At 52.2% G+C, this 27,931-nt stretch overlaps 2 protein-coding genes across 8 annotated transcripts in view; one reads left to right on the top strand and one right to left on the bottom strand.

Annotated features, from left to right (window-relative positions):
* The window catches only part of ALG12 (ALG12 alpha-1,6-mannosyltransferase), a 26,824-nt gene extending 3,931 nt beyond the window's left edge, over positions 1–22,893 (top strand). Inside the window, exons 2-11 of one of the 4 annotated variants that reach the window (XM_035273945.3) lie at positions 1,261–1,501; positions 1,584–1,716; positions 4,400–4,573; positions 4,947–5,141; positions 5,971–6,074; positions 7,169–7,392; positions 10,599–10,768; positions 10,850–10,925; positions 11,054–11,190; positions 19,578–22,893. In XM_035273945.3, coding sequence (XP_035129836.2) covers positions 1,340–1,501; positions 1,584–1,716; positions 4,400–4,573; positions 4,947–5,141; positions 5,971–6,074; positions 7,169–7,392; positions 10,599–10,768; positions 10,850–10,925; positions 11,054–11,190; positions 19,578–19,639 — 1,437 coding nt within the window. In that variant the 5' untranslated portion in view covers positions 1,261–1,339 and the 3' untranslated portion in view covers positions 19,640–22,893. Of the gene's footprint in view, positions 1–1,260; positions 1,502–1,583; positions 1,717–4,399; positions 4,574–4,946; positions 5,142–5,970; positions 6,075–7,168; positions 7,393–10,598; positions 10,769–10,849; positions 10,964–11,053; positions 11,906–19,577 lie in introns of those variants that run through there. The other 3 variants (XM_054242753.2, XM_003732152.6, XM_054242755.2) reach the window with 3 other exon arrangements.
* Positions 22,861–27,931, bottom strand: part of ZBED4 (zinc finger BED-type containing 4) — a 31,688-nt gene continuing 26,617 nt past the window's right edge. For all 4 annotated transcript variants that reach the window (XM_035273927.3, XM_054242750.2, XM_035273919.3 and 1 more), the window contains one exon: positions 22,861–27,931. In XM_035273927.3, coding sequence (XP_035129818.3) covers positions 24,101–27,610 — 3,510 coding nt within the window. In that variant the 5' untranslated portion in view covers positions 27,611–27,931 and the 3' untranslated portion in view covers positions 22,861–24,100.

Below are 27,931 nucleotides of genomic sequence, written 5' to 3'. Positions count from 1 at the left end.
AGCTTTCTCTCCTCTTTCTCTTCACCCCCACCTCCACCATATCAATAGGATTCCTCTTCCTCCTCATCTACAGATTCTTTTTCCGCTTGCTATCTTTGTACAGTGGACTTCTTAGCTCTCTGTTTGATCAGAAGGTAGTTTTGACTGAGCACAGTGGCTCACGCCTGAAATTCTAGTACTTACGGAGGCTGAGGTGGGAAGATTGCTTGAAGCCAGGAATTCCATACCAGCCTGGTGACAAAGCAAGACCCCATCTTTCCAAAAAAGTAAGAGCACTTAGCTGAGTGTGGTGACACACACCTGTGTCCCCGGTTACTCAGGAGGCTGGGGCAAAAGGATCCCAGGAGTTTGAGGCTGCAGGGAGCCATAATCACGCCACTACACTCCAGCTTGAGTGACAGAGTAAGACATGGTCTCTTTAAAAAAAAATTTTTTTTTAATAATTGTAACAAATGGAAAGCCTGGGGTTCTCTCTCCCTTTGCTTCTGGCCCTTCTGGTTTGGATTGAATAAAATCAAACCTGTTTTAAAAGAAGCCAGAAGCATGAAGAACTTGTCCACCTCCCCTCCCTTGGCATCCCATGTATAGCAGCTGGACACGTTGATGATTTCTCAGGAAGCTCCGTGCCATGGGCCCCCTGAGGTTGGCCTGTTAGTGTTTGGGGGACCCATTGCCAGTCTCCCCAGGGCACATGTGCAGGCTCACGGCCAGTGTGGCGCCACCTTTGGGAAAGCCAGTCATGGCTTCTTCCAGCCCCCAGGGTGGGGTTCTGTGCAGGCATCCACAGCCCCACCCCACCATTCCTGGGAGTGGGGGCTTTGCTGGCCACCTGAGCCCTGCATCCTGGCAGCTGTGCTGTGTACAGCCCCCTGCCCTCCTGGGGCTCCTGTCTGCCACCCTCTGGCTTCATGCCTCCCACCCAGCTTACCAACCCCCCTCAGCCTCCATTCCCTCTTCCTCAGCAGTTCCCTTGGGGCTGAGCCTGGATTTTGCTGACTTTCCTGCCAGATTTAGACTGGGGGGTAGGGGCATTTACAACCTTCATTGACCTCATGGCCCAGGTCTGGTCAGACTCAGCATTCTACGACTGAGCCCTTCTCCCCCAGGAAAACATTCACAGAGCTGGCAGTGCAGTCACTGGTTACACTATGAAAGCCTCTCAAGTGTGATTTGTAGTAGTGTGACTAAGAGCCAGACCCCCCAATCATGAGCACAAGTGTGGCTTTTGGAACTCAGGAATCTGTGTTTTCGCTCTTTCAGCATGCTTGGAGTGGCAGTGCTAACGGCTGCTGTCTTGCACCCTTGGTTCTGTGAAGGTGCCTGAAGTTGTAAGCCCCAAATGGCTGGAAAGAGGTCATCAGGCAGGCGGCCCCTGCTGCTGTGGCTGCTGGTGGCAGTAGCTGCTATCCATCTGGTCACCTGTCCCTACACCAAAGTGGAGGAGAGCTTTGCCCTGCAGGCCACGCATGACCTGCTCTACTACCGGCAGGCCTTGGGGCAGGTGAGGCCCTGCTGTCTTCGGGGAAAGCCTCCTGTTTCCAGCTCGCAGGGCCCTGTGCGCTGACCTGCCATTCTCCTCACAGTACGACCATCTCGAGTTCCCTGGGGTTGTCCCCAGGACCTTCCTGGGGCCGGTGGTGATTGCCACGTTGTCCAGTCCCGCGGTTTTCGTGCTTTCACTGTTGGAGACGTCCAAGTTTTACTCTCAGCTAATAGGTAAGGGGGTCTTCAGTGAAAGAGGAGGGAGTGAAGGATTGTGGTGTCATCGGGTGACCTCACCGAGGCTGCAGCTGCCCCGTTGAAGAATGCCATCTGTTACAGTCTTGCCTGCTCTTGGTCACCGTAGCATGGTGACGCCACTTCTCCAAGGAGCCCAGGTTCCTTTTAGTAGAGAATAGTATTTAGAAGCTAAAATCTCAGGACAAAGTACACAGTGGCTCAGAGCTGGTGCCCGGGTCAGGCCTGGGGACAACTCAGCCAGCCCCTGCGTGCTTCCACACTCTCAACTGTGACATTAGGGATGACAGCACCCACTCCCCAGGGCATGTGCAGGAGAAGCACCGTCTGCCTGTGAGGCAGCTCTCACCACTTGAGCCGCAGCTCCCACCTCACCTGGTGCACCCCTGTGGGGTAGTCGGCCTTTATTCCTACAGAAACAGCTTCATTAGCCTTGGGGAACATTACAAACAGAAACCTCACATTCCCAGAGGCTGCCACTGCAGGGCCTGTGTGTACATCCTCCATCTTTCTGTGCCCACATGAGGACTTAAAAAAAAAAATTAGAACATTTTGTACATACTGTTCTACAAATGGATTTTTTTGTTGTTTTTTGAGACATGGCCTTGCTCTGTCACCTAGGCTGGAGTGCAGTGGTGCAGTCATAGCTCACTGCAGCTTTGAATTCCTGGGCGCAGGTGATTCTCCCACCTCAGCCTCCCACAGTGCTGGGATTCCAGGCGTGAGCCACCACACCCAGTCACACAACCTGAGTTTTTAAAGTCAGCAGTCACCACCTTTTCGTTCCAGTATATTTTTATTGCATTTAATACGCAGACTGTAGTTAGATTTCCCCAGCTGACTCGAACGCATGCTTCCAGTGGGTCCACCCAGCCTGCCTGGAGAGCTTACAACACATGCACGCTCCTGGGAAGGAGCATTTCCTCTTCCTGAGGGGGCATGTTGGGAGTGGAAACCCACCACAGCACAGGGACAGCTGGACAAGCTGTACTCGTCCTGTGGAGGTATTGGGGAGCCCCAGATGGGGAGGAGTTGGGGGGCCACGAGCCAGGGAAAGAAAGTCCACAGGCCAGTGTGGGGCTGGGTCCACTTTCCCCTGGAAGCTTCTGCTTTTTCCAGGGGCGGCAGTGAGAGGCTGGGAGTTTGGGCAGAGCTATGCAGACTCATCTCGGAGGACCGCAGCATCAGCCGGTGAACGGGAGCCCACCCTGTGTCCTTCCTGATCTCACTAAGGTGTCCTGGAATTGCTAGTGCCCCCCAGCCCCTGCCATAGGCCCAAATATTTCCTCTGTGGACAAAGAGCATGTCATCCTGGGGCTGAGGCTGTCTGCGTGGCTTCACAGACCATCCTTGCTGGGCACTGGGTTGAGGTCATCGGACATTTGGGAAGATGGAAAACCAAGAGAAGAAACACAGGAGCTGGACCTGATGGGAAAAAGGGGGAAGCATGGGCTTTACTGGGGTCTGTGAATTATTTAAAAGCCCCGGGGGAATTCCAGCACCAAAAATAACAGCAGCTGGAGCCAGACCCACTCATGGGTGTCAGTGAAAAATATCCTTTTATACATTCAGGCTGGGCATGGTGGCTCATGCCTGTAATTCCAGCAGTTTGGGAGGCTGAGGCGGTTGGATCACCTGAGGTCAGGAGTTTAAAACCACCCTGGCCAACATGGCAAAACTTCATCTCTACTAAAAATACAAAAATTAGCTGGGCATGGTGGCTCACGCCTGTAATCCCAGCTACTTGGAAGGCTGAGGTAGGAGAATTGCTTGAACCTGGGAGGTGGAGGTTGCAGTGAGCCGAGATCACGACACTGTACTCTAGCCTGGGTGAGAGAGGGAAACTTCCTAAAAAAAAAAAAAAAAAAAAATGCAGTCTGAATTCAGTGATTAGTGAGAAGAAAATGCCTGGTCTGTACACGGGCTGTTGTGGGAACAGCAGGCCCAGCACTGACACATCTGTGGCCACCTGGGTGTAGTCCGCCTGTTGGCCCCTACAGCTTCTGGACCCAGTAGCCTCTTGAGTGGGCTTTGAAGCCCCTCTAGCCTTCTGGAAAGGTGGTGAGAACATCCCAGAAGTTCATTTTCCTTCCTGTTTTCAGCCTCTCTTGCCAGCGACTGACAGGCCGGTCCACAGTGAAGATGTGTGGTTGGCCAGGCACTGTCCTGGGCACTCCTGTCTGTCCCCTCACCGTCACCTCGTAAGACCACCAGCCCAGAGGTGGCCCCCACCGTTGAATGAGGAGGAGGCTCCTGACCCCCTTCCTGCCCAGGAGCCTGTGTTCCCACCTCCTCCAGCTGCTGGTCAGAGCAAGGTCTGAGCCTGGCCCTCACAAACATTGCCGCTAGAGGTATCAGCCCCGGGGGAATCTCTGGTCTAGTGTAGGGCTCAGCTCATGGCACCCCCCAGGCACTGTGTCCCCAATGACACTTCAGAGGGCAGACCCCCAAGAGCCCCTGTGGCACCAGGCTTGGGCATCACAGTTCTGACAGGAGCGAAGGGGGCCTGAGGCCAGACGTGTTTTCCACACAAAGATGATGTCCTCACGTTGGTTTGCCTGACTTGGCTGTCGCCTGGCATTGTAGCAGCATAGAAAGATCCACGTAGAAGGATCCACAGATGCTCTGCACAGGCTCACGTGCTGTCGCTGTCTTTGTTTAGTTAGAGGAGTGCTTGGACTTGGTGTCATTTTTGGACTCTGGACATTACAAAAGGAAGTAAGACGGCAGTTTGGGGCGGTGGTGGCCACCATGTTCTGCTGGGTGACGGCCTTGCAGTTCCACCTGATGTTCTACTGCACGCGGACACTGCCCAATGTGCTGGTCCTGCCCATGGGTACGTAGCTGCTGGTCCTGCCCGTGGGTACGTAGCTGCTGGCAGGCCTGCACACCCGTGGTGCTGGGTGGGAGCTCTCCTAAGTTGGGGGCTGTGCAGCCTATGGCAGTGCCTCCCTGGTGATGGTCACTCCCTGCTGAGTTCCTTGGGACTTGGGTCTGTGACCTGAAACTGGGCTGTTTTCCATGCTGGGTTGGGATACACTTTGTAGCCAACAGCATTTGGGGGTGTGGCTCTGAGCAGTTTGTTTTCTGGGATGTCTGTGTGGCTTTTGTAATAAGAAAAGGAATCATCCTTCACTTCCCTGGGTGTTTCCTGGGCAGGGGTGGGGGTGGGGCGTGTCTGACGAGCACCCTCTTGTACTGTCTTGCAGTCCTGCTGGCCCTCTCCGCCTGGCTGGGGCATGAGTGGGCCCGCTTCATCTGGCTGTCGGCCTTCGCCATCATCGTGTTCAGGGCAGAGCTGTGCCTGTTCCTGGGCCTCCTGCTGCTGCTGGCTTTGGGCAGCCGAAAGGTTTCTGTGGTCAGAGCCCTTCGCCACGCAATCCCAGCGGGGGTCCTCTGTTTAGGTAAGTCTCTTGCTGTGGGAGGCTTCTAACTGGATTTTGTCCTGCCTTGTTTTACAAAGGTCAGAGAAATTTGGGAGGTTTTCTTCCCCATAGAATAAAATTACCCTAACTTTAGTAGCGTTAAAACATCTCGGTCCTGGCCAGATGCAGTGGCTCACGCCTATAATCCCAGCACTTTGGGAGGCCGAGGCGGGTGGATCACGAGGTCAAGAGATCGAGACCATCCTGGTCAACAAGGTGAAACCCCGTCTCTACTAAAAATACAAAAAATACTAAAAATACCTGTAATCCCAGCTACTCAGGAGGCTGAGGCAGGAGAATTGCCTGAACCCAGGAGGCGGAGGTTGCGGTGAGCTGAGATCGCGCCATTGCACTCCAGCCTGGGTAACGAGTGAAACTCCATCTCAAAAAAATAAAAATAAAAACATCTCTGTCGTAAGCCCCCTGCGCCTTGGGAGCCCCTATTCACTAGTCTGTCCCTTGTCCTTGGCCAAGGCCAGGGGAGGCCACAGGAGCGGAGGGCGGCTGTCCCTGCACCAGGCCAAGGTGGTGGTTCAGGGCAGCGACATCATCAACACAGTGGGCGTCTTTCTTCTTTTTTCTTTGCTTTAGAGACAGAGTCTTGCTCTGTCACCCAGGATGGAGTGCAGCGGCATAATCACAGCCTATTTCAACCTTGAACTCCTAGGCTCCGGCAGTCTTCCCACCCAGCCCAACCTCTCTTATGTGAAAGCAACTTGTAGTTTCTGTGGTGATGGTGGCTGCACCGTGGCAGGGCGTTTACTGATGGTTGTGTTCTTGACTGAGAAACTCTGTTTAATTTTATCAGGGCTGACAGTCGCCGTGGACTCTTATTTTTGGCGGCAGCTCATGTGGCCAGAAGGAAAAGTGCTTTGGTACAACACCGTCCTGAACAAAAGCTCCAACTGGGGGGTATCCTTCAGTGTTCATGCAGGGGGGTGATGAGTGGGACCCCAGACACACTTCCTGGACCTCCTTGGGGGTATCCTTCAGTGTCTGTGCAGCGGGGTGATGGATGGGACACACAGCCACACCTCCTGAGATTCCCTGGGTGGTGGGAGCAGCAGCTTCTTCCTTCTGTGCAGCCCAGCGTCAGGGTAAGGACGGAGCCCCTCCCTCTCACTTGCTCCTAGGAAATGCTGGCCGTAGGGGGTGAGGTCCCAGTTTCTCGGAAAATCTGTTTTGGTTTTTTTTTTTTTTTTTTTTTTTTTGAGATGAAGTCTTAGTCTGTCACCCAGTCTGGTGTGCAATGGTGTGATCTCAGCTCACTGCAACCTCCACCTCCTGGGTTCAAGTGATTCTCCTGCCTTAGCCTCACGAGTAGCTGGGATTACAGGCACCCACTACCACACCCAGCTAATTTTTGTATTTTTAGTAGAGATGGGGTTTCACCATGTTGGTCAGGCTGGTCTCAAACTCCTGACCTTAGGTGATCTGCCCACCTTGGCCTCCCAAAGTGCTGGGATTACAGGCATGAGCCACTGTGCTGGCCTGGACAATCTGCATTTAAAATGCACTTTCTTAGGAAGTATGTCAAACATACACAAGTAGATGAAACACCATAACGAATCCCTGACACGTGTGTTACCCGTGACCATCTGTTTCTACCAGTGAAGGAAACGGGGCAGAGACCAAACGTCTCGCAGCCCTGGCTGCCTTGGTCCTTCCCGGAGGGACCCAGGGCCCGAGTGGTGTCTGTGCACCCGAGCCGTGGCCTGGGCTGTGTCTCTTAGGAGGTGGCCCAAGACCCAAGTGGTGTCTGTGCACATGAGCCGTGGCCGGGCTGTTTCTCTTAGGAGGGGCCCAGGGCCTGGGGCCCGAGTGGTGTCTGTGCACCCGAGCCGTGGCCTGGGCTGTGTCTGTGCCCCCTGCTGTGCCTGGGCTGCATCCCTTAGCACAACTGTCTTCCAGGCATCTTCTCTGCCTTGACCCTGCCACCCAGCCCATGGGCGCATGTGTGGACAGGTGTGTGGGCAGGTGTGTGGCCTCCTTAACCCAGCCCACAGACCTCCCCGCTGCTGTGGTACTTCTACTCAGCCCTGCCTCGCGGCCTGGGCTGCAGCCTGCTCTTCATCCCAATGGGCTTGATGGACAGAAGGATGCACCCGTTGACAGTGGCGGCTTTCGGCTTTGTGGCCCTGTACTCCCTCCTGCCGCACAAGGAGCTGCGCTTCATCATCTACACCTTCCCCGCACTCAACATCACTGCCGCCAGAGGCTGCTCCTACCTGTGAGTGCTTTTTGTGATGTACACTTGTATAGTTTTGTTGGAAACAGGTTCACTGACGTACAGTGAGGGTATGTGTGTGTGTGTGTTTAATTTTTGAGACGGGGTCTTGCTCTGTCGCCCAGGCTGGAGTGCGGCAGTACAATCATGGCTCACTGCAGCCCCCAGCTCCTGGGGGTCAAGCCGTCTGCTGCCTCCACCTCTCCAAGTGCTGGGATTACAGGTATGAGCCACTGGGGCTGTTTTTTGAGATAAACACAGGACGTGTTTAGCTGCTTCTGTCAGAAGAGAGTGGCCCCGTCCTCTCTCTGCCTTAAGGACTGCGTGGGCTGGGACCAGCCTGGTGATGTGCTGTCAGAACGGTCTGCCTGGGTGGTCTCTGTCTTTGGTTAATCTGGTGACTGGTGGTCCCAGTCTCTGTCATGGGGGAAGGACACTCACACGTAGCAGCAGCAGAGGGCAGGGGCGGCCAGGCCTGGGAGGCTCTGAGGGCGACAGTTCAGGTGGAGGAAGGGCGTTCATGGCTGTCCTGACAGGTCCTTGGGATTGAGGGCGTTTGTCAAGGCAGGTTATCTGACTTGAAGAAGGGGAGGTCAGGGAGGTGCCCATGGCTGAGTGCAGAGGGCCCAGAGTGGCCCAGGTTTGGGGTCCTGTGGAGGGCAGGGGGCTTCCTATGGGAAGGGACCACCAGCAGCAGTGATGGAGGTGAAGCTGGGAGCCTGGAAGGGCATGGGGAGGACATTGCCTGGGCTGAGGGTGAGGTGGTCCCAGCATGGCTGCCACGCAGTGTTAGGAGCTTCAGGGAGCCGGGAGCATCCATCACTGCCAGGTCCTGTGGGTGCTGGGGAAGGGTCCAGGGCTGAGGCTGGCCAGCTCTGTGCCGGTTCAGAGCTCGCTGCCTTGATAGGAACAGGAGGCCAGCTCAGGCCATGCTGGGCACTGAGTGGGAGGGCTGGAGGGCCAGGGGGGTTGGGGCCTGAGGTGCAGAGAGGTGCCCACCCTGGCTGGAGAGGAAGTTCCTGATCCCAGGCAGCAGTCAAGTGCTTTCCCGTGACACCTGTTACAGGGGAGAGGATGGAACCCCCCCAGCTCCCACTGCCCTCAGGCCTGGGGACTCTTCCAGCTGCCATGGCCATGCCTGGGTTGGGGGGGCTCCTCTTGCTGCTGTGGCTGTGCCTCTGTGGGGGCTCCTCCAGCTCCATTGGCCATGCCTGGGTTGGGGGGCTCCTCTGGCTGCCGTGGCCGTGCCTTTATGGGAGCTCCTCCGGCTGCTATGGCCATGCCTGGGCTGGAGGGCTCCTCCAGCAGCCATGGCTGTGCCTCTTTTGGGGGCTCCTCTGGCTGCCGTGGTCGTGCCTCGGTGGGGGATTCTGGGGCACCTGCCTCTCTTTTCTGTGCCTTTCGTTCCTCTCATCTCAGGGGTCAGCTCTGGGCTTGAAGGGGAGCAGACCCCAGCCCAAGTCATGGAAAAGAGAGTGGGAAAGGCAGGGAAGGTGGTGCAGATGGGTTGTATTTGGACAGACTTTTCTAGCAGGGAAGAAAGTCCAGTGTGAACCAGACCCAGTTCTGCTGAAACCAAACGCAGGAGTGTCTTTGAGGCTTGGTGTGCTGGGCGTGAGGAGCTGCTCCATGCAAGGGCCCCCCACGGTGCCAGTCAGCCTTATCCAGAGGAGGACAAACTTGGGGCATCTTTGTGAGGGGGTGCAGGGTAGAGTAAGACCCCCTCCGAAGTCAGGTCCTCACACCGGCCACCCTGGGAGCAAGAACAGGCTGTCTCTCTAGGCGTCATGGCCCAGGGCCTTGAGATAGTCCTGGGGGGTGGAAGGTGTGTGATTGCAAGCTTCCTGCAGTGACCGTCCACTCCAGGTTTGGGCGGGAATGAGGGGGAAACGCCCTGGCTGTGCTGAGCTCTTTGGGGCAGGCAGGCACTTAGGAGGCTGGGGTCATCCTGGATGCAGCCTCAAGCTCAGGAACCGCACCAGAGTTTGTTCAAGGGTGTACTAGTGTGCTCTCGCAGTGCTATAAAGAAACATCTGAGACTGGGTACTTTGTAAAGAAGAGGCTTCATTGGCTCACGGTTCTGCAGGCTGTACAGGAAGCGTGGTGCTGGCCTCTGCTCAGCTTCCGGAGAGGCTTGGGGAAACTTCCCATCATGGCAGAGAGGGAAAGGGAAGTAGGCACATTTTATATGGCCAGAGTGGAGGAAGAGGGACAGGGAGGTGCCACTGACTACCGGGAGAACAGCACGAGGGGATGGCACTAATCCATTCCCGAAGGATCTACCCTGTGACCTAGTTACCTCCCACCAGGGTCCACCTCCAGCTTTGGGGATCACAGTTGGACATGAGACTTGGTGGAGACACAGACCCAAACCACAGCAAAGGGCAGGGCCTGTGGAGAAGGCTCCGAGGAGCCTGGTGGGTTTGGAAGAGAGAGTCTTGATCAGGGGTTCTGGGGCGTTTAGACCAGGGTTGGCAAGCTTTTCTGGTAGCTAGTAAAGAGTCTCACCTTTGTGGGCCACATGCTGTTCGCCAGCTGCTAACTCTGCCGTAGGAGCCTGAGGTCAGCACAGTCCATTAGAGAGAACCAGCGGCACCCTGTCGCACAGAGCTCACTCACAGGCCTGCTCGGAGTGGGCTTGGCCGGGTGGTACTCTGACCTACAGTCACTTGGGATTGTTTGAAAATATATTTTTAGGTGGGGCATGGTGGCTCACGCCTGTAATCCCAGCACTTTGGGAGGCCGAGATGGGTGGATCACAAGGTTAGGAGTTCAAGACCAGCCTGGTCAACATAGTGAAATCCCATCTCTACTAAAAATACAAAAATTAGCTGGGTGTGGTAAAGAGGCTGAGGCAGGAGAATTTCCTGAACTGAGGAGTAGGAAATTGCAGTAGGCGAGCTCATGCTGCTGCACTCCAGCCTGGGCAACACAGTGAGACTCCGTCTCAAGAAAAAAAGTTTTTTTTAATCTATTCTAAATTTTAAATTGGCACCTTGGGTAGAATTCCACAGACAATTCTTGAGGCCGTATCTTAACCACTTCCACAGGTTACTTCACAGAGTTACCACACAGGTGGTAAACTCTGCTTGTTCTGACTTGGTGAAGTTGAACAGCAGGTTATGCTCCTAATGTGTTTTGTGGATAGCATTAGATTAATTGTATTGCCGCCCTGTTCTGCTTATGATGCGTAACTGTTCTTTGTTCAGGCTGAATAACTATAAAAAGTCTTGGCTGTACAAAGCGGGGTCTCTGCTTGTGATCGGACATCTCCTGGTGAATGCTGCCTACTCGGCCACTGCCCTGTATGTCTCCCATTTCAACTACCCGGGTGGCGTGGCGATGCAGAGGCTACACCAGCTGGTGCCCCCCAAGACAGGTTGGTGCTGGGGCTCTGGCTGGGGACTGCTGTGGCTCTGACCAGGGGGATGGGATCTGACAGCAGGCGTGGTTTTCCTAGAGGTCCTTCTACACATTGACGTGGCAGCCGCCCAGACAGGTGTGTCTCGGTTTCTCCAAGTCAACAGCGCCTGGAGGTAGGACCCACACACGACACGACCCTCCTGGAGGCCACGTGAGGGCCCCTTGGCACCCAGGGGTCGGGGGACGGGGCGGTGCAGGGCAATGTGGACCTTGGACAGGACCTCTGGCTCTCATCCTGCAGGTACGACAAGAGGGAGGACCTGCAGCCTGGGGCAGGCATGCTGGCATACACGCACATCCTCATGGAGGCGGCCCCTGACCTCCTGGCCCTCTACGGGGACACGCACCGGGTCCTGGCCAGTATTGCAGGCACGACAGGTGTGAGTCTGAACCTGACCCAGCTGCCCCCCTTCAACGTCCACCTGCAGACAAAGCTGGTGCTTCTGGAGAGGCTCCCCCAGCCATCCTGAGGGGCACTGGGCAGCCCTCAGCAGCCAGAGGCCCTTCTGGAGCTGCTGTCGCTGCCAGTTTCCGCACAGTTGTGACAATTCAGAGAAGCAAATCGAAGCACTGTGCACATGGCTCCGACAGACACCAGAGCAGGGCCAGGGCCTCCTCTGCGGCCTCACCTGGGGCTGGCAGCGCCAGAGAATGAGGGGCCCAGGTCTTGTTGGCACCCCGGGAGCCACTGCCCAGGGTGATGGTGGCCTGCTCAGGCCTTCCTGTGGGTGGGCAGGGTGGGCGACACAGTTGTCTGGCATCCAGACCAAGTGCCATTTGTGACTAATTGGGAGCCCAGGCACCTGCCTGTGAGGCTACATGTGTCCTGGCCTTCCAGGGGGATCTGTATTTTGGCAGCACCCTGCACCTGCTGCCTGAGGGTCTCTTGGAGCATCTAAGATAGCACCCCCTCTCGGGAGACCATGGTGGCCTCGGCTGCCCCCCATCCACCACTGCCCCTGCAACTGGTGTATTCACAGGCATCCCATCTCCATCACAGATGAAATTTTAGGAGATAAACACGTTCAAAAAGGAATGAGATAAAAAGAATAAAGCAATAAAATGTTGATTGGAACCTCAAGATTACAGAAAAGGATGAGAATGGAGACTTTACTGTTTCCGTGTGATAGCTTATCACACGTTATTATTCCAGGTGCATGGTCAAGGGACAGTTTGGTGCTGTCAACTTCACTGACCATGCATGTGTAATGCACCAAAGTGCGTGTGATGCTGCTGGGCACTGGAAACGGGACTGGGTGCTGCTGCACACACATGCACACATGCTCACGTGCACACACCACACATGCATACATACCACACATGCCATGTGTGCACACACCATGCAAATACACACTTGTACACACCACACACCATGCACATATACACACATGCACACACCACACACGTACTACACACCATGCACACATGTGTGCATAAGGACACTTTCTTCCTGAGCTTTTTGAGAGTGTGTGACTGTTGGCCCAGGTGCCCTGGCACTGCCTCTCCACCTGGTGCCTCCTGTTTTCCCCACTGCATCTGGCGAACACCCGTGCAGACATTTTCTGACTCAACAGAGGCCAGATGGTGAGGCTGGAGAGCAGGCTTCCCGGCCCCTGAATCCCGCAGACAGGGCCCCTCCTCCCCTGTCATTCACCCGTGTGTCTCAGGGATTTACTGGTTATCTGCACTCATGTCGCTGGGCACATGTGGATTGCTTCCCCACTCTACTGGTCTGTGAGTCGCTCCTGTCTTTAATGATTCTGGTGTTCAGAGGTTTGCTGGTGGGAGCCCTGCCATGCTCCGCCGGTACGCTATGCGCTGTGCCCTCGCCTTCAAGCACCTCCTCATGACCAGGCATGGCAGGGTGTCCTCTTGAGCCTCTGGCCTCGGCCATTGCTCTGCGGAGCTTGGTCCCCTTTGGTAGGGAATGCATTAGAGACCGGGATCTCAATGCAGGTGTGCTCAATGCCACTGGGTGCCTGGGCTTTAGGCCCTTTCTATGGACAGGCTGGGGAGGACAGGGGTGTGCCGACATGCAGACACACACACATATGTAATATGTGTGTACAGATCTGAAACAGCACAGCTGTGCCCGCATCTCGGATTCCATCTCGCCTTGCAGGATTCTCCCTGCAATCCTGCCCCTCCATCCCCCCTCCCCCATCTCCACCCTGAGGACCGTGACCCCCATCAACAGCAGTGTCCTCATACATATCTGCTGGGGAGTTCCAGTGCTGCTTTGGCACAGGATTGCAAAAACAAACCTGCCATCAAGAGGTTGGGATTTGGGCGAAGTTCACTCCCTGCCCACAACCGCGGGTGCCGTTGCGTGCTGCGCTGATGAGTTCCTTGGATTGGTTTCTCCACCGGCAGTGTGGTGGTGCCTTCGTTGGAAATAGAGCTGGGTTCGCCCTTCCTGCTGGCTTTCAATCTTTGCCCCCCACCCCACGTCCCATCCTGTTGGGTTTGTAGAGCATGACAGTGCTTCTAGATGTCAAAACTCCTAAGGGCAGGTGCTGGGAGCCACTCCCTCCAATACCTCCTCCCCGCTTTTTGGTAATGAGCATAATTGTCTTGTGATCGATCTCACGTGTGTTTAATTTTGTAAAGATAATTGTATATACATGTGTTCCCTTTTTTCTTGGACGTAGCTTTCTTTACATGCTCCTTTGCACTTGGCTTTTTCGTTTGGTTTTAGAGATAGGGTCTTGCTCTGTAAGCCAAGCTGGAGTACAATTGTGCAATCCTAGCTCACTACAGCCTCCATCTCCTGTGCCCAAGCCATCCTGAGCCTCCCAAGTAGCTGGGACTACTACCAAGCTCAGCACATTGTTTAAAAGTTTCTTTTGTAGAGATGGGGTCTCGCTGTGTTGCCCAGGATGGTCTTGAACACCAGGCTTCAGGCAGTCCTTCTGCCTTGGCCTCCTCAAGTGCTGGGATGATAGGCGTGAGCTCCCAGCCACACACTGGTTTGTTCACGTAACAGTCGCTCCTGGAAATTGTGGTGTCACTTCTTGAGCTACTCTCCTCTGTGTGGACAGTTTGCTTGTTTCCAATATTTTGTAAATTCAAATAGTGCTGCCATGCATGACGGAGTCCCTTTGTATTTTCATTTGTTTGAGGCAAGTCTTCAGGGTGAATTCAGAGGTAGGCAGCACTGGGCTGCAGGGGTGACTGCACCTGGGTTGTGTGGGGTATTGAGACGTTCCCTCCACAGGGTGGTACCATTTTGCAGTCCCACAGGGTGAGTGGTGGTTCAGTGTAGTTTTGATCATTTTTCTTATGAGTAAAGTTGAATGTCTTTTCATAGGTTATTTTTTTTTTTGTATTTTTTGTAGAAATGGAGTCTCACTGTGTTGCCCAGGCTGGTTGTGAACTCCTGAGCTCAAATCTTGGTCTTCCAAAGTGCTGGGATTACAGGTGTGAGCCACTGTGCCCAGCTAGGGTTAATTTTTTAATATGTTTTGAGGTATGGGTCAACTTTTTTTTTTTGCCTATGAATATCCAATTGTTCTGACACCATTTTGTTGAAAATGTTATCCTCAGTGGTGCATGCCTATAATCCCAGCTACTAGGGAGGCTGAGGCAGGAGGATCCCTTGAGCCCAGGCAGTTGAGGCTGCAGTGAGCTGGGATTGCACCACTGCACTCCAGCCTGGGTGACAGAGAGAGACCTTGTCTCTTAAGAAATAAATAAAAGATTGTTTTTTCACCACTGAATTGCCTTTGCACTTTTCTCAAAAAATTCACTCAGCCAGGCATGATGGCTCACGCCTGTAATCCCAGCACTTTGGGAGGCCAATGTAGGTGGATCACCTGAGGTCAGGAGTTCAAAACCAGCCTGGCCAACATGGCAAAACCTCGTCTCTACTAAAAATACAAAAACGATGGCCAGGCACGTTGGTTCACACCTGTAGTGCCAGCATTTTGGGAGGCCAAGGTGGGCGGATCACAAGGTCAGGAGATGGATACCGTCCTGGCTAACACGGTGAAACCTTGTCTCTACTAAAAATACAAAAAGTTAGCTGGGTGTGGTGCCATGCACCTGTAGTCCCAGCTACTCAGGAGGCTGAGGCAGGAGAATCACTCGAACCGGGGAGGCGGAGGTTGCAGTGGGCCGAGATCACACCACTGCACTCCAGCCTGGGCAACAGAGCAAGACTCCATCTCAAATATATATATATATATATATGCAAAAGTTAGCTGGGCATAGTGGTGGGCACCTGTAATCCCAGCTACTTGGGAGGCTGAGGCAGGAGAATCACTTGAACCCAAGAAGCAGAGTTTGTAGTGAGCCGAGATCATGCCACTGCACTCCAGCCTGGGCGACAAGAGCAAAACTTCATCTCAAAAAAAATAAATAAATAAAAATCAATTTGCTCAAGAGAATAAGAAAACAAACCACAGACTGGGAGAAAATATTTGATATTTGTGAAAGGCATATCTAATAAAGAACTGAGTCAGGTGCAGTGGCTCACGCCTGCAATCCCAGCACTTTGGGAGGCTGAGGAAGGAGAATTGCTTGAGTCTAGGAGTTCAGAAATCAGCCTGAGCAATATTAGTGATACTCCATCTCTACAAAAACAACACAATATTTATTCAGGCATGGTGGTGCATGCCTGTAGTCCCAGCTACTTGGGAAGCTGAGGCAGGAGGGATCGCTTGAGCCCAGGAGGTCAAGGCTGGGCAACAGAGTGAGACCCTGTCTCACAAAAGAAAGAACAGGTATCCAATATATACAAAGGACTCTTAAAACAACAAGGAAGCAATGTGATTGAAAATGAAAACTGAACACACCCCTCACCAAAGAAGATACGCAGATGGCAATTGAGCATATACAAAGATGCTACTTGTTAATGGTTATTAGGGAATAGCAAATTAAAACAAAAATGAGACACCACTACGTACCTGTTAGGATAGCTAAAATCCAAAATGGGTAACACCAGGTGCTGGTGAGGATGTGGAGCAACAGGAAACACAAAATACATCGAAAACTTAAGCAATCGAGTAGATCAAGCAGAACTGCAGAACTTGAAGATGGGTCTTTTGAAATAACCCAGTCAGACAAAAATAATGAAAAAAAGAATAAGAAACAATGAGCAAAACCTTTGTGACACATGGGACACCCTAAAGAGTCCAGAGTTTTGAATTGTTGGGGCCCAGAAGGCAAAGAGAGAATGAAACGTTAGAAAACCTGTTTAACAGAGTAATAATGAAAACTTCCTGAGTTTAGCGGGATATTTACACATCCAGCTGCAGGAGGCCCTGACAGCTCCAGACAGACACATGCAAAAAGGTCTTCCGTGACACATTGTATTCAAACTGCCTAAAGTCAGACACAGAATCCTAAAATTAGCAAGAATAAAAAAACAGCTAGTCACATATAAAGAAACCCCCATCAGACTAACAGCAGATTTCTCAGCAGAAACCTTACAGGCCAGGACAGAATGGGATGATACATTTGAAGTGTTCAAAGACCACTGGGTCAATGAAGAACAATGCAAAGAACACAGCTCTGAAATGCTGTTGGAACAGAAAGAACTGGGACTGACAGGAGAGACAGACAATCGTAGTGAGAGCTCTGAACACTTGCCTGTGGCAGTGGCAGTGTTGGCCATGGCAGCAAATCCAGCCGGGGGTGGGTGCGCTGGCTCACACCTGCAATCCCATCATTTTGGGAGGCCACGGCAGGTAGATTACTTGAGGCCAAGAGTTTGAGGCCAGCCTGGCCAACATGGCGAAACCCCATCCTGAGATGGGGATGACCATTTGGTCACTGAGAAGTCCCTGCACTCTGATGAGTCCTCCTGCCTGAGGCCGTGCCATTTGATGTGAACGGCCCTAGAAGACGTGCGGGTGGTGCTCTGGCTCCTGGCCTCGCATGCACTCTGCGTCCTTGGACTTGATGTGTGAGTCCTGTGAATGAACACAGCTGGGGTTTGTCACTGTATCCAGTCTCACACACTGAATCAGAGTATGCATTCCACTTACAGATAATATGCTTGCAGATACTCTTGGTTTAAACCTACCATTTGCCTGTCTCCTGTGTGTCCCACCTGGTTATTTTTTCTTTCTTCTTTAGGATCAGTGAAAGTAGTTATTACTCCAATTTCCTCTTTATCAATTTCCTGAACATGTTTATTGCTTTCAGTGGTTACCCTAGAGATCACATGTCTGATGTCAGAATCTACTTATTTGTTTAGAGATGAAGTCTTGCTCCATTGCCCAGGCTGGAGTGCAGCGGCACCATCTCAGCTCACTGCAACCTCTGCCCCCTGGGTTCAAGCGATTCTCATGCCTCAACCTCCTGAGTAGCTGGGAGCACAGGCACACATCACACCTGGTTTTTAATTTTTTTAGTAGAGACAGGGTTTCATCATGTTGGCCAGGCTGGTCTTGAACTCCTGACCTCAGGTGACCTGCCTGCCTCAGCCTCCCAAAGTGCTGGGATTATAAGTGTGAACCACTGGGCCTGGCTCAGAATCTCCTTTAAATCCATAAATCCATACAGGACAGTGCAGTCTTTATTTCCGTCCCACCTTTTGTGCTTACCCTCCATGTATCATAAATCTACCGGCATTTTAAACCCTAAGAGATAGTTTTAGGCAGTCCACTATTTATTTAGCTTTCCCGTTTCCATTCCTTTCAGGAGTCTTCCTCTTTCCTTCCCACATCAAGTGTCCACCTGGAGAATTCCCTCCAGGATATATTTTAGGCCTGGTTGGCTGGTGACACATTTAAAAAATTTTTTATTTTGCCCCAAAACTTAAGTTTACCCTCACTTTTGAAAAATCTTCTCATTGGGTATAAAAATCTAGATTGGTAATTATTTCCTTTCAGCATTTTAAAGAAGCCACTCCACTGTTCCAACTATTTGTTTAGAGAGTCAGCTGCCAGCTTTATTGCTCCTCTGAAGGTCAAAGTGTCTCTTTCTCTTTGGGTTTCAGCACTCTGCCGTGATGTGCCTAGGTGCAGGTTTTTTGTTACTCCTAATTTATCCTCTTTGGGGTTCAAAGATACTGACACCTGTGGGTGACATCCCAACAGCTGTGGAAGGCCTTCAGCTGTGATCTCATCCAAACAGCGCTCCACCACTTCGCTCCCCTCTTCTGGGACTCCCGCTGGCTGTGTGCTGCACCTTTCTCTTGCACTGTGTCTCTCAGGCACTTTTCACCTCTGTGAAATCTAATGTCTTCTACTGGCCTGTCTCACAACTCAGTCATCCTTTCATCTCTATGTCTAAGGCAATATTAACTACGTCCAGGGAACTCCACTCCTCATTGCTTTTTTCAGCTTCAGCATGTTTACAGATTTACCCTCTGGTGGCATTTCCACCTTCTCATTCCTATTGAATGTATAAATCATCAAGTCCATGTCTGAAACCCCGGTATTTGGATCACGTGTGAGACTATTTCTATTGTCTTATCCTCTTTCCTTTTAGTCATTTGGTCCTTTTTTTTCAGTGTGTCTCATCAATTTTTATGAGAGTCAAACTTTATCTGTAAAGTTACAGGAGCTCTGATCTTTTCACTGAAAGAAAATTTAGTTCTCTGGTACAAAGGTGAGACAGGGCAGATCAACCTGATGCAGCCAAGGCTGAGGTGACTCAAGCCACGTCCAGACTTGGTGAGGGCTGGGCCCTCTCCAGTTTGCCCTTCAGGGGTCTCACTGGAAACCTCAGTGTTTTCTCAATGGCAGGCACTGAATTCCTACGTTTTGTCTCTCTTGCCGAAGGATGTCTCGGCTTTCCAGGCTTTTGCTGCTATCTTTGGGTTGTTTTTTTTAAGATGGGGTTTCACCATGTTGGTCAGGCTGCTCTTGAACTTCCGACCTCAGGTGATCCGCCCACCTTGGCCTCCAAAGTGCTTGGATTACAGGCTGAGCCACCACGCCTGGCCTATCTTTGGGTTTCTAAGCCTCCTGCCTTGAGCACAAGCAGCCACCAGGAATGGATACCTGCTGCAGGGTAAGCTGCGCTCACAGTTCTCTGAGGCTCCGGCGTCCTGCAGGGAACTCCCACCCTTCTCCGAGGCACCGGCATCCTGCAGGGAACTCCCACCCTTCTCCGAGGCTCCAGCGTCCTGCAGGGAACTCGCACCCTTCTCTGAGGCTCCGGCATCCTGCAGGGAACTCGCACCCTTCTCCGAGGCTCCAGCGTCCTGCACGGAACTCCCACCCTTCTCCGAGGCTCCGGTGTCCTGCAGGGAACTCCCACCCTTCTCCGAGGCGCCGGCGTCGTGCAGGGAACTCACACCCCTCTCCGAGGCGCCGGCGTCCTGCAGGGAACTCCCACCCTTCTCTGAGACACCAGCGTCCTGCAGGGAACTCCCACCCTTTTCCGAGGCTCCAGTGTCATGCAGGGAACTCACACCCTTCTCCGAGGCGCCGGCGTCCTGGCCAACACAACAGCTTCTGTGTTGCTGCTGGTCTCCCAGCCCAGTGACACCACGTGGGCTCTGGATGCCACCTTCTTTCAGGTCTTAGAGCAGGACACCAGCAAATGTTGTATTGACACCTACAATACGAAAAAATGTTGTGAATGCAGAACTCACCCTTATCCAAGGCTCAGCTCACTGGGATTTTGTGTCCTCAAATCCTAGCTGTCTTAATTGCTCACTCATGTCTTCAAAAGCTTTTTAGAAATAGATTTTATATGGCCTTGATAGTTCTTGGGAAGGGTTTGGTTTAATACCAGTTGCTGCCTCATAGAAGTGGAAGGGAAAGGAATTTTAGCTTTAAATGAAGTTCCATGTTTTATTATTGCAGGAGTGGTCTTCAAAAAGTTCATGGATTTCAAAATTCTTCGCACCAAAATAAACTCATACTAACTTGTTATAACATGTCTGAATAGCTCTGGTTTGAGGCAATAAGACATCAGTTTGAAAAGAACTCCTACCAGAACATGAATTCTGCTAAAACTGAAGGGAAAGCAAGCATGAAATCTGCAGTGAACCTTGGGTGAAAGAATGGTGAAAATCGCTGATGCTTTACGAAGTGTATGAGGACAGTGCCCTGAAGAAATCAGCAGTGTATACGTAAACACCTCGTTTTAAGAAGGGACGATGATGAAGATGAAGACCACAGTGGCAGCATCTCCATCAGTTTGCAAGGAAAACGTTCATCTTGTTCATGCTTTGATTAAAGAGGGCTGATGATTAGCAGCACAAAAAAAAAAAAAAAACCAGCCAAGCCCACAGACACCTCAACGGGTTCAAAACTGAGGCTGAGCCAGCTTTCCACTCGACGGGTGCCAAAACTGGTGCCAGATCAGCTGCACACAAGAGCAGGGCTTTCAATGGGACTTTTAAACAAGTGTCATCAAGACCCCGAAGCATTTCCTTGAATTGTAGCAGGAGATTGGACAGGGCTTTACCAGCACCATCCTCAAGACAAACCACAGCCAAAGCAATGGCTGCCAAGAGGTGGGAGTGGCCCGGCCAAGGCGGATGTGGACAAGTCAAGAGCCAAGGTCATGGCAACAGGAGCATTCTTGGGATGCTGAATGCATTTTGCTTGTTGACTTTATGGAGGGCCAAAGAACAATAACATCTTATTGAGAGTGTTTTGAGAAAGTTAGTCAAAGCTTTAGCAAAAAAACAAAACAAAACACCAAACACCCGGAACACCCCACCAGTGTCTCTCCACGATGACAGTGCTCCTGGCTCATTCTTCTCATCAAATAATGGCAGTTCTTCAGTAGTTTTGTTGGGAAATCATTAGGCATCCACCTTACAGTCTGATTTCACTCCTGACTTGCTTCCTCATTTAAAAAATCCTTAAAGGCACTCATCTTTCTCTTCAGTTAATGTTAAAAAGGCTGCACTGACATGGTTGAATTCCCAGCACCCTCAGTTCTTTAGGGATGGACTAAATGGCTGGTGTCACAGCTTACAAAAGTATCTTGACCTTGATGGAGCTTACACTGAGAACTACAAACGTCTGTTGGTGCTGGTGGCGGTGGTAGTGGTTTTAAGAGACAGGATCTTGCTCTGTTGCCAGGCTGGAGTGCAGTGGTGTGATCATAGCTCACTGTGACCTCCAACTCCTGGGCTCAGGTGATCTTCCTGCCTCTGCTTCCCAAGTAGCAGGGACTACAGGCATGCACCACCACACCTGGGTAATTTCCTGAACTCCTGGCCTCAAGCAGTCCTCCCACCTCAGTCTCCCAAAGTGCTGGGATTACAAACATGAGCCACTGTGCCCAGCCAAGAAATAAAGTTTTTATTTTTTGTTTTTATCTTTTACTTCAATATTTCCACACACTTTTAAAAGTCCCTTCATGTAATGACCGGTAATTTCATTCACTGAAGAGACAGTTCCGAGGCTCATACAAAGGGCTTTTTATCTGAGACAGACCTGAGAAAGTTAAGGAACCTGCCTAAAACATAATTTCCAGGCAGGAAACAGCAGCTAGGGCTTTGAATGGAGAGGCAAGGGGGAATGGCTAAGAAGAATAAACACAGTTTCTAGTTGCACCCACAGTCCCCTCATTCAAGTACAGTGAGGTCATGTGACTGTCAGCGCAGGGCCTCTTGTCCATCTTCCTGCAGGACTGTCAGCAACTGGAGGGCACGGTCCGACCATCTCAACAAACGTCCACCAGCCGAATGAGCGGAATGTACGACTCTCCTAGTGTCACTCAAGAGGGGCCATGTTTTCTGTTGAGTACAGCAGCCCTCATTTTCTCTGCAGTCCCCTTTTATACAGTGACTCAGACACTTCAACTAAAAATACAGCAGCATGAGGCTGAAGGTTACAACAAACATAAAGGCCGCCAGCTCGAGGACCAGCAAACTTGCTGTTCTGGAAAGCGCCACACCGTATTTTCAGCCCTGTTTGGCCCTTTCAGTGGGCCTGTGGTCTCTGTCACACTACTTGGTTCTCCTGTCACAGCCTGAAAGTAGCCAAGACAACATGTTAACGGCTGTGTGGCCAGGCGCGGTGGCTCACGCCTGTAATCCCAGCACTTTGGGAGGCCAAGGCGGGTGGATCTTGAGGTCAAGAGATCAAGACCATCCTGGTCAACATGGTGAAACTCCGTCTCTACTAAAAATACAAAAAATTAGCTGGGCATGGTGGCGCGTGCCTGTAATCCCAGCTACTCAGGAGGCTGAGGCAGGAGAATTGCCTGAACCCAGGAGGCGGAGGTTGCCGTGAGCCGAGATCACGCCATTGCACTCCAGCCTGGGTAACAAGCGCGAAACTCCATCTCAAAAAAAACAAAACAAAACAAAAAAACGGCTGTGACTATTCCAAGAAAATTTCACTTAGAAAAACAGGCAGAGGGCCAGACCGGCCCATGGCCGCAGCCTGCCAATCCTGGAGTAGACAATCTGCTCTGAGAGACCAGAGACTGTCCACGGAAATCTCTGCTGCGCCCCAGGAACCAGCCCAGGCCCTGCAGAAAGGAGGGCACTTCCTCTCAGTTGAATGACTGAGTGGATGTGATTCTGCTACAGTTAGCTGTGCTGGCTTGTTTTACAGAGAAAATCCATGAAGCTCAATATCCCAAAATTCTAAGGATATTACCACCCCAAATACAATCTTAAGAAATACAGGACTGCAAGCCAGCTGTGGGCACACCTGAACAAGAACTGTGGCTGCCTCCTATTCTGGGCACAACCCCTTCTATCCCAGGAGGGCACTGGCCAGGGCTGCTGGCGAGGGCGAGATGGCTGGGCCATGGACCCCAGTTCCTCTGCAGCCTCACAGGCACTGTCCCCAGTCAGCACTCCTGGGCACTCACAGTAAGAAGTGCACAGCAGACGGGTGAGAGGGCATCAGGAAGGACGTGCAGAAGCCTGCTGCAGCCAAGACAACCCTCGGGGCTGGCCACCAGCTCCTGCATTCTGCCATCACCTCAACACGAGACCTGGAAAGTCACTGCCATTACCACGCTTGGAACTGCTGTTGTAACAATCACACCTCCACTTCCCCCAAGACCTGTCTGGGGTTAAGGTGGAATTTCAAATGCTGCACAAGTATGGGCCACAAAGAATATGCCTGTTTTATTAGCCTAAAAATAAAAAGCCAGTGTCTGCCAGCAATAGAAAATTGCAAATAAAAAGTTTAATTTCAGAAACTGAGTTCACCATTTATAAATACACTAAAACATAGTGGATGCAAATTGAGATTAAGCGGAGGTACAGTATTTCAGCAAAACAACTTTACTAAAAGGCTGTAGGCAAACGAGTGATTTGTCTAACCCAGAGCATTTAACTGGCTTAAAACGAGAAAATGAATCTTTTTCCTCTGAAGACATAATTGTTAAAAGAATCTGATAACTGATACTTCATTCTGATGTCCTTGGGATTCTAAAATATCCCAGCGATGGCTGAATCTTCCCTATCATTAAAAAAAAAAAAAAAATCTAACACCTAAGGCTATTCTTACAACTGTAACATAACAAGCTTCTTCCCTGTTAATAAGCCATCTCTTCTAAAAAAATTTTACACAAATTTCATCAAACAAGGGGTCAGTGCACACATTTTGAAAGACAACTTCAGAGCGTGGAGATGCTGAAGCAGAGGCGTGGGGGTCTCAGCAGGGACACCTGCCGTCAGCGTGTCATTGAACGCACTGGTGAGGTGATGAGCACAGTTACAGACGGATCACGTTTCAGAGGAGCTGATGAGAGACAGTCGGGGTATCTCTGAGTTAAATGACCATGTAAAGCCTGAATGCAGAAACTTGAAACGGGAACGTTCTCAAAATAAACTCCATGAAACATCTAAGTTCCGTTTCCAAATGCCACGTCTCTGTCGTAGAGTAAACAGTTACCTTCCAGAATATTATCTGTACTCCGCGATATACTTTAGAACCTGCAGTTAGAAACTGCTCAGTCAGGATGGCTTGACCTCCACCTCCTATTTACAGATTTTCATAGCCACAAAAGCTATTCTGCCGCAATTAAAGCAATGCTTAACTAAAATACAGTACCTGATTTGTGGTTTGTACACAATTGAGTAAAAAGCCTACAGGATAAAACTGTTTACATCTTGTCATTCTAGTAAAACAAATTACTAACCCAAAACTTTAAAAAACTTTACAGTTATGAATTAAAATCTAGTCGTCATGTTTCATAGTTGACAGGACAACCTATTTCTAGTGGATGTCTTAAAAAACACACCACGAAACCTGGCCTGAAGGAGGAGGGGTAAGGCACGTGGAGACACTGGTGAGCTGGAGGGTGGTCCTGAGAGGGCCTGGGCAGAGCGATCAGCAGCCCCGGTGCAGGCTGCTCATGCTGGGGCAGCCACGCCTCTGGCCTGGAGGTGCCGTCGTGGGTTTCAATACTGAAAGTATATTAAGGGGAGATTCACTTTTAAAAAGATAAGTTTTTCAAAATGTTCCATCATGAGCCTGGATTGGCCAAGGCTACCGTGCTCCGTGGGCGTGCTGAACAGCTTTTCCGAAGGGACAATGCTTGGGGGGCAGCCCAGGAATCTGACGGCCAGCGAGGACAGCCCTGGCCAGGACGCCTTCTTCAGGTTCCAGTAGGTGAGCGGGTCACAGCTGTGTTCAAGCACTTCCTCCTCCAGATACGCGAGCACCATGTCTTCAGGCAGCGTTCCTCTCGGGTCTCTCTTTACCTTGGCCACCAGTGACCACAGGTTCTCCTCTGCGGCAGAGTCTTGCGACGGGGAGCCAGCATCACACCCGTGGGAGGCAGCCGCGTCCTCTGAGGTAGAATTCATGAGTTCAAGTTCCCTGATTAGATCCTGCTTGTACTGCTCCACCTCCTCCTCCGTGAACAGGGAGGCCTTGTAGCGAGGGTCCAGCAGCGTGGCGAAGACGTACCGCGGGTCGTGGAGGGTAGCGGACAGGCGGCTCACCATGGCCTCCTTAAGAGCGCGCAGCATGGTGTCAATGCCCATGGTCTCCTGGAAGAGCATCTCCACCTTCCGGTTGAGGATGTGCACCATGGGGATGACCTGGCTGAGGGTGGACATCTGCGTGCTCATCTCCCTGCTGGCAGCCTCGAAGGGCTTCAGCGCACGGCACACGGACTGCATGACCTCCCACTGGTCGCAGCTGATCAGCTCTCGGAAGTTGCACTCCACAGACATCTCGTTAACGGCCCTTTTCTGCTCAATGAGCCGCTCCAGCATGTGGAAGGATGTGCTCCACTTGGACGGGACGTCCTGGAGGAGGTGGTGCTGCGGCAGTGCGTACTGCCTCTGCAGCTCTGCCAGCTTCTCCTTCGCTTTGGGCGACCGGTGCACCCGCTCGCAGATCTTGCGGGCGATACTCAGCAGGTTCTGCACCATCCTCTGGCTCTTGATGGCCTCGCTGACGATGAGGTTCACCGTGTGGCTGAAGCACTGCACGCTCGAGTGCTCCCCCTCGCTCAGCGTCTTCCCGATGCTGGGGTTGTCGGTGACGGTGATGCCCACCTGAAGGCCAGTGGAGGTCACCCAGGCTTCCCACCAGCACTCCAGCTGCTTCTGGATGCTGCTGCCACTGTAGTCACAGTCCACCTGGGACACGTCCAGCAGCGCCGAGCAGTGGTGGTCCTCACAGCGCGGCCGGACCGACGACTCGAAGGAGACCCAGTGGGCCGTGAGGGTCAGGTACTCCCGGGTCTGGTTGCTCATCCATATTCCAGACGTGAAGTGGATCACGCCACTCTCAGCTTCCTTCAGGTGGGACATGATGATCTGTCTCACATTGTCATACATCCCTGGGATAGCTGTCCTGGAGAAGTAGGAAGGGGAGGGGAGGGAGTACTGAGGTTTCAAGTATTGGAGCAGCCTGTTAAAGCCAACATTGTCTACAAAAGAATACGGCTGGAGGTCCAGTGCAATCATTTCAGCTATGAGACTGGTGATTTTTTTGGCAACTGGGTGAGAATCATAAAACTTCTCATTGGTGTAATCAGAGGAGGAAGCACCTGACAGTTCTGTGCCCAGCGGCACCCGGATGTCCGGAGAGGGGGCCCGAGCCGTCTCTGAGGCGTCGGCTTTCAGGACGTTGCTATGGAAACGCTGTAAGTGTCTCAGGAGACAGCTGGTACCCAGGTTGGTCGGCTTCTTCCCCCGGCTGATGGTCCGGCCACAGTGCAAGCACACGACTTTTGTGGAGTCAGCGGAGCAAATAGAAAAATGATTCCACAGCTTTGAGGTCTTCTTGCCGTTAGCAGGAAACAGGACTTGATTGCTTTTTGGGACCATTGTCGGCAAGTCAGTCAATCTGGAAGAAGAACTTTCTGCAGAAGCCAACGTGGCATATGGAGAATTTGCCAGACTCACACCTAGAAAGCCCTTCTGACTCCCAACAACTTCCGGATGGCGCCTGTAGAGATGCCTCATCAGGCAGCTGGTGCCCACGTCGCCCTTCTTCCCCCGGCTGATGACGCAGCTGCAGTACCGACACACAGCCTTGAGGCTGTCCGTGGGGGCCAGGGAGAAGTGATGCCAGACTTCTGACTTCAGCCTCTTCATGACCTTTTTATTCTGCTGGAAGATGGCACCTGATTCAAACAATCTAGGACTCAACCCGTCAGCCTGCTGCTTCTCGGGAGAGGACACTGAGGCCTCCCCCACGTCGTCGGAGGACGAGAATGCCGCTGCATCTTCCATCAGCGTATCTCCAGGGTTCAAGTGAGACTGCAGGTCCTCAGCCAGCCTATCAGGGGAGGAGGAGGCCGAAGGGGACTCTCTGACCAGCTTGACAGGAGACGAGGACACAGAGCTGAGGTCCCCCTCGGGTGGCAGCAGGGCAGGCAGCAGGGTGGGAGGGGTGGAGTACAGCGGCGGGATGCCCGCACCCCCGTTCTCCTGTAGCACGATGGCTCGGTGCGCCCTCCACATGTGCCTGATGAGGCAGCTGGTGCCCAGGTCCTTCCCGTTCTTCCCCCGGCTGAACTCATTCATGCAGTGGATGCAGACGGCTTTGGAGCTGTCCAGTGGTGACAGGTAGAAGTGCTTCCAGACAGCCGACCTTCTCCTAGACCCCGATGTGCTCTTCGGAAGTGGAAGGCTCTTCTCTGATGCATTCTCTGCAGGTTCATCGTAATGGAGCGCAGGGAGATGAGGAGAGGACCCCAGCAGTGCTTCTTCTCTGCTGCACTTCTCCGAAATGGACACGTCGGAGGAGATTTCTTCAGAAGAAACTACAGACACAGACTCCTCTGTGGTTCGGTCGGGGGACGGGATCTTAGATGCCACTTTCTGAACAAGCTTGAGGGGTGAGAGGATGGTGCTGAGGTCGCCGGCATCCGCAGGCTGCGGGGGAAGCAGGAGCGAGGGAGAGGGGAAGGAGGACACGGCGGACATGCTGCCGTTTTCCTGAATGAGCACGGTCGGGTGTGCGCGCCTCACGTGCCTCATGAGACAACTGGTGCTCAGGTCTTTCTCGTTTTTGCCTCTGCTGAACTCCTTCACACAGTACATGCAGATTGCTTTAGTGCTGTCTCGGGGAGAGATAAAAAAATGCTTCCAGGCCGGAGACTTCTTCCTGGAGCTCATGTTCCGGCTGGAAAGCAGGCTCTGGGTCACGGCCTCCATGGCCACGTCGTAGAGGGTGCTGCTGTACTGGGAGAACAGGGCGCCATAGTCGTCCTCGCTCTCTGCAGACAAGCACTTCCCCAGGGGCTTGCAGCCACAGCCCGGCCCGTCCAGGCCCATGCGCTCCCCACTGCCGTCAGTCTGCTTCGTGCCCTGCTCGCGTTTACAGTCCATTCTTTCCAAACCGTCGGGAGGAATTCCATCATCATCCTCCTCTTCTATCTTAAACTTTATTTTATCAGAAACGAAATCACTGTCCTCCCTGGGACAAGTTTGCGAGTTACCCTCCATGACTGACCATCACTACTCCCGCTGCTGCACCATGTATCTCAGGTTAATAACGGATCCAAGTGCTCATTTCTGCTCCTGAATGTAGATTATCTTCACTTTCTCATCATAATTCCATCTTCCAGGATGCTTCTATAAATATGGCTAATCATAAATATTCCTGTAACTCACTGTCTTAGGGCACAGATCACTGCTCTCCGGGAGTCCAGCTACTAAATACTTCGTGCTGTAGACAGCCATGTGAGCAGTGGGGGCCAGCTTCTGCTCTTGAGGACAGCATCTGCCTGGTCATCTTGAGGCACACACGTGGCCCTTGTGCGCTAG

This window comes from Callithrix jacchus, chromosome 1 (genome assembly GCF_049354715.1).
Source record: "Callithrix jacchus isolate 240 chromosome 1, calJac240_pri, whole genome shotgun sequence".
Taxonomy (NCBI): domain Eukaryota; kingdom Metazoa; phylum Chordata; class Mammalia; order Primates; family Cebidae; genus Callithrix; species Callithrix jacchus.
This window is presented reverse-complemented; position numbering and strand designations above follow the sequence as displayed.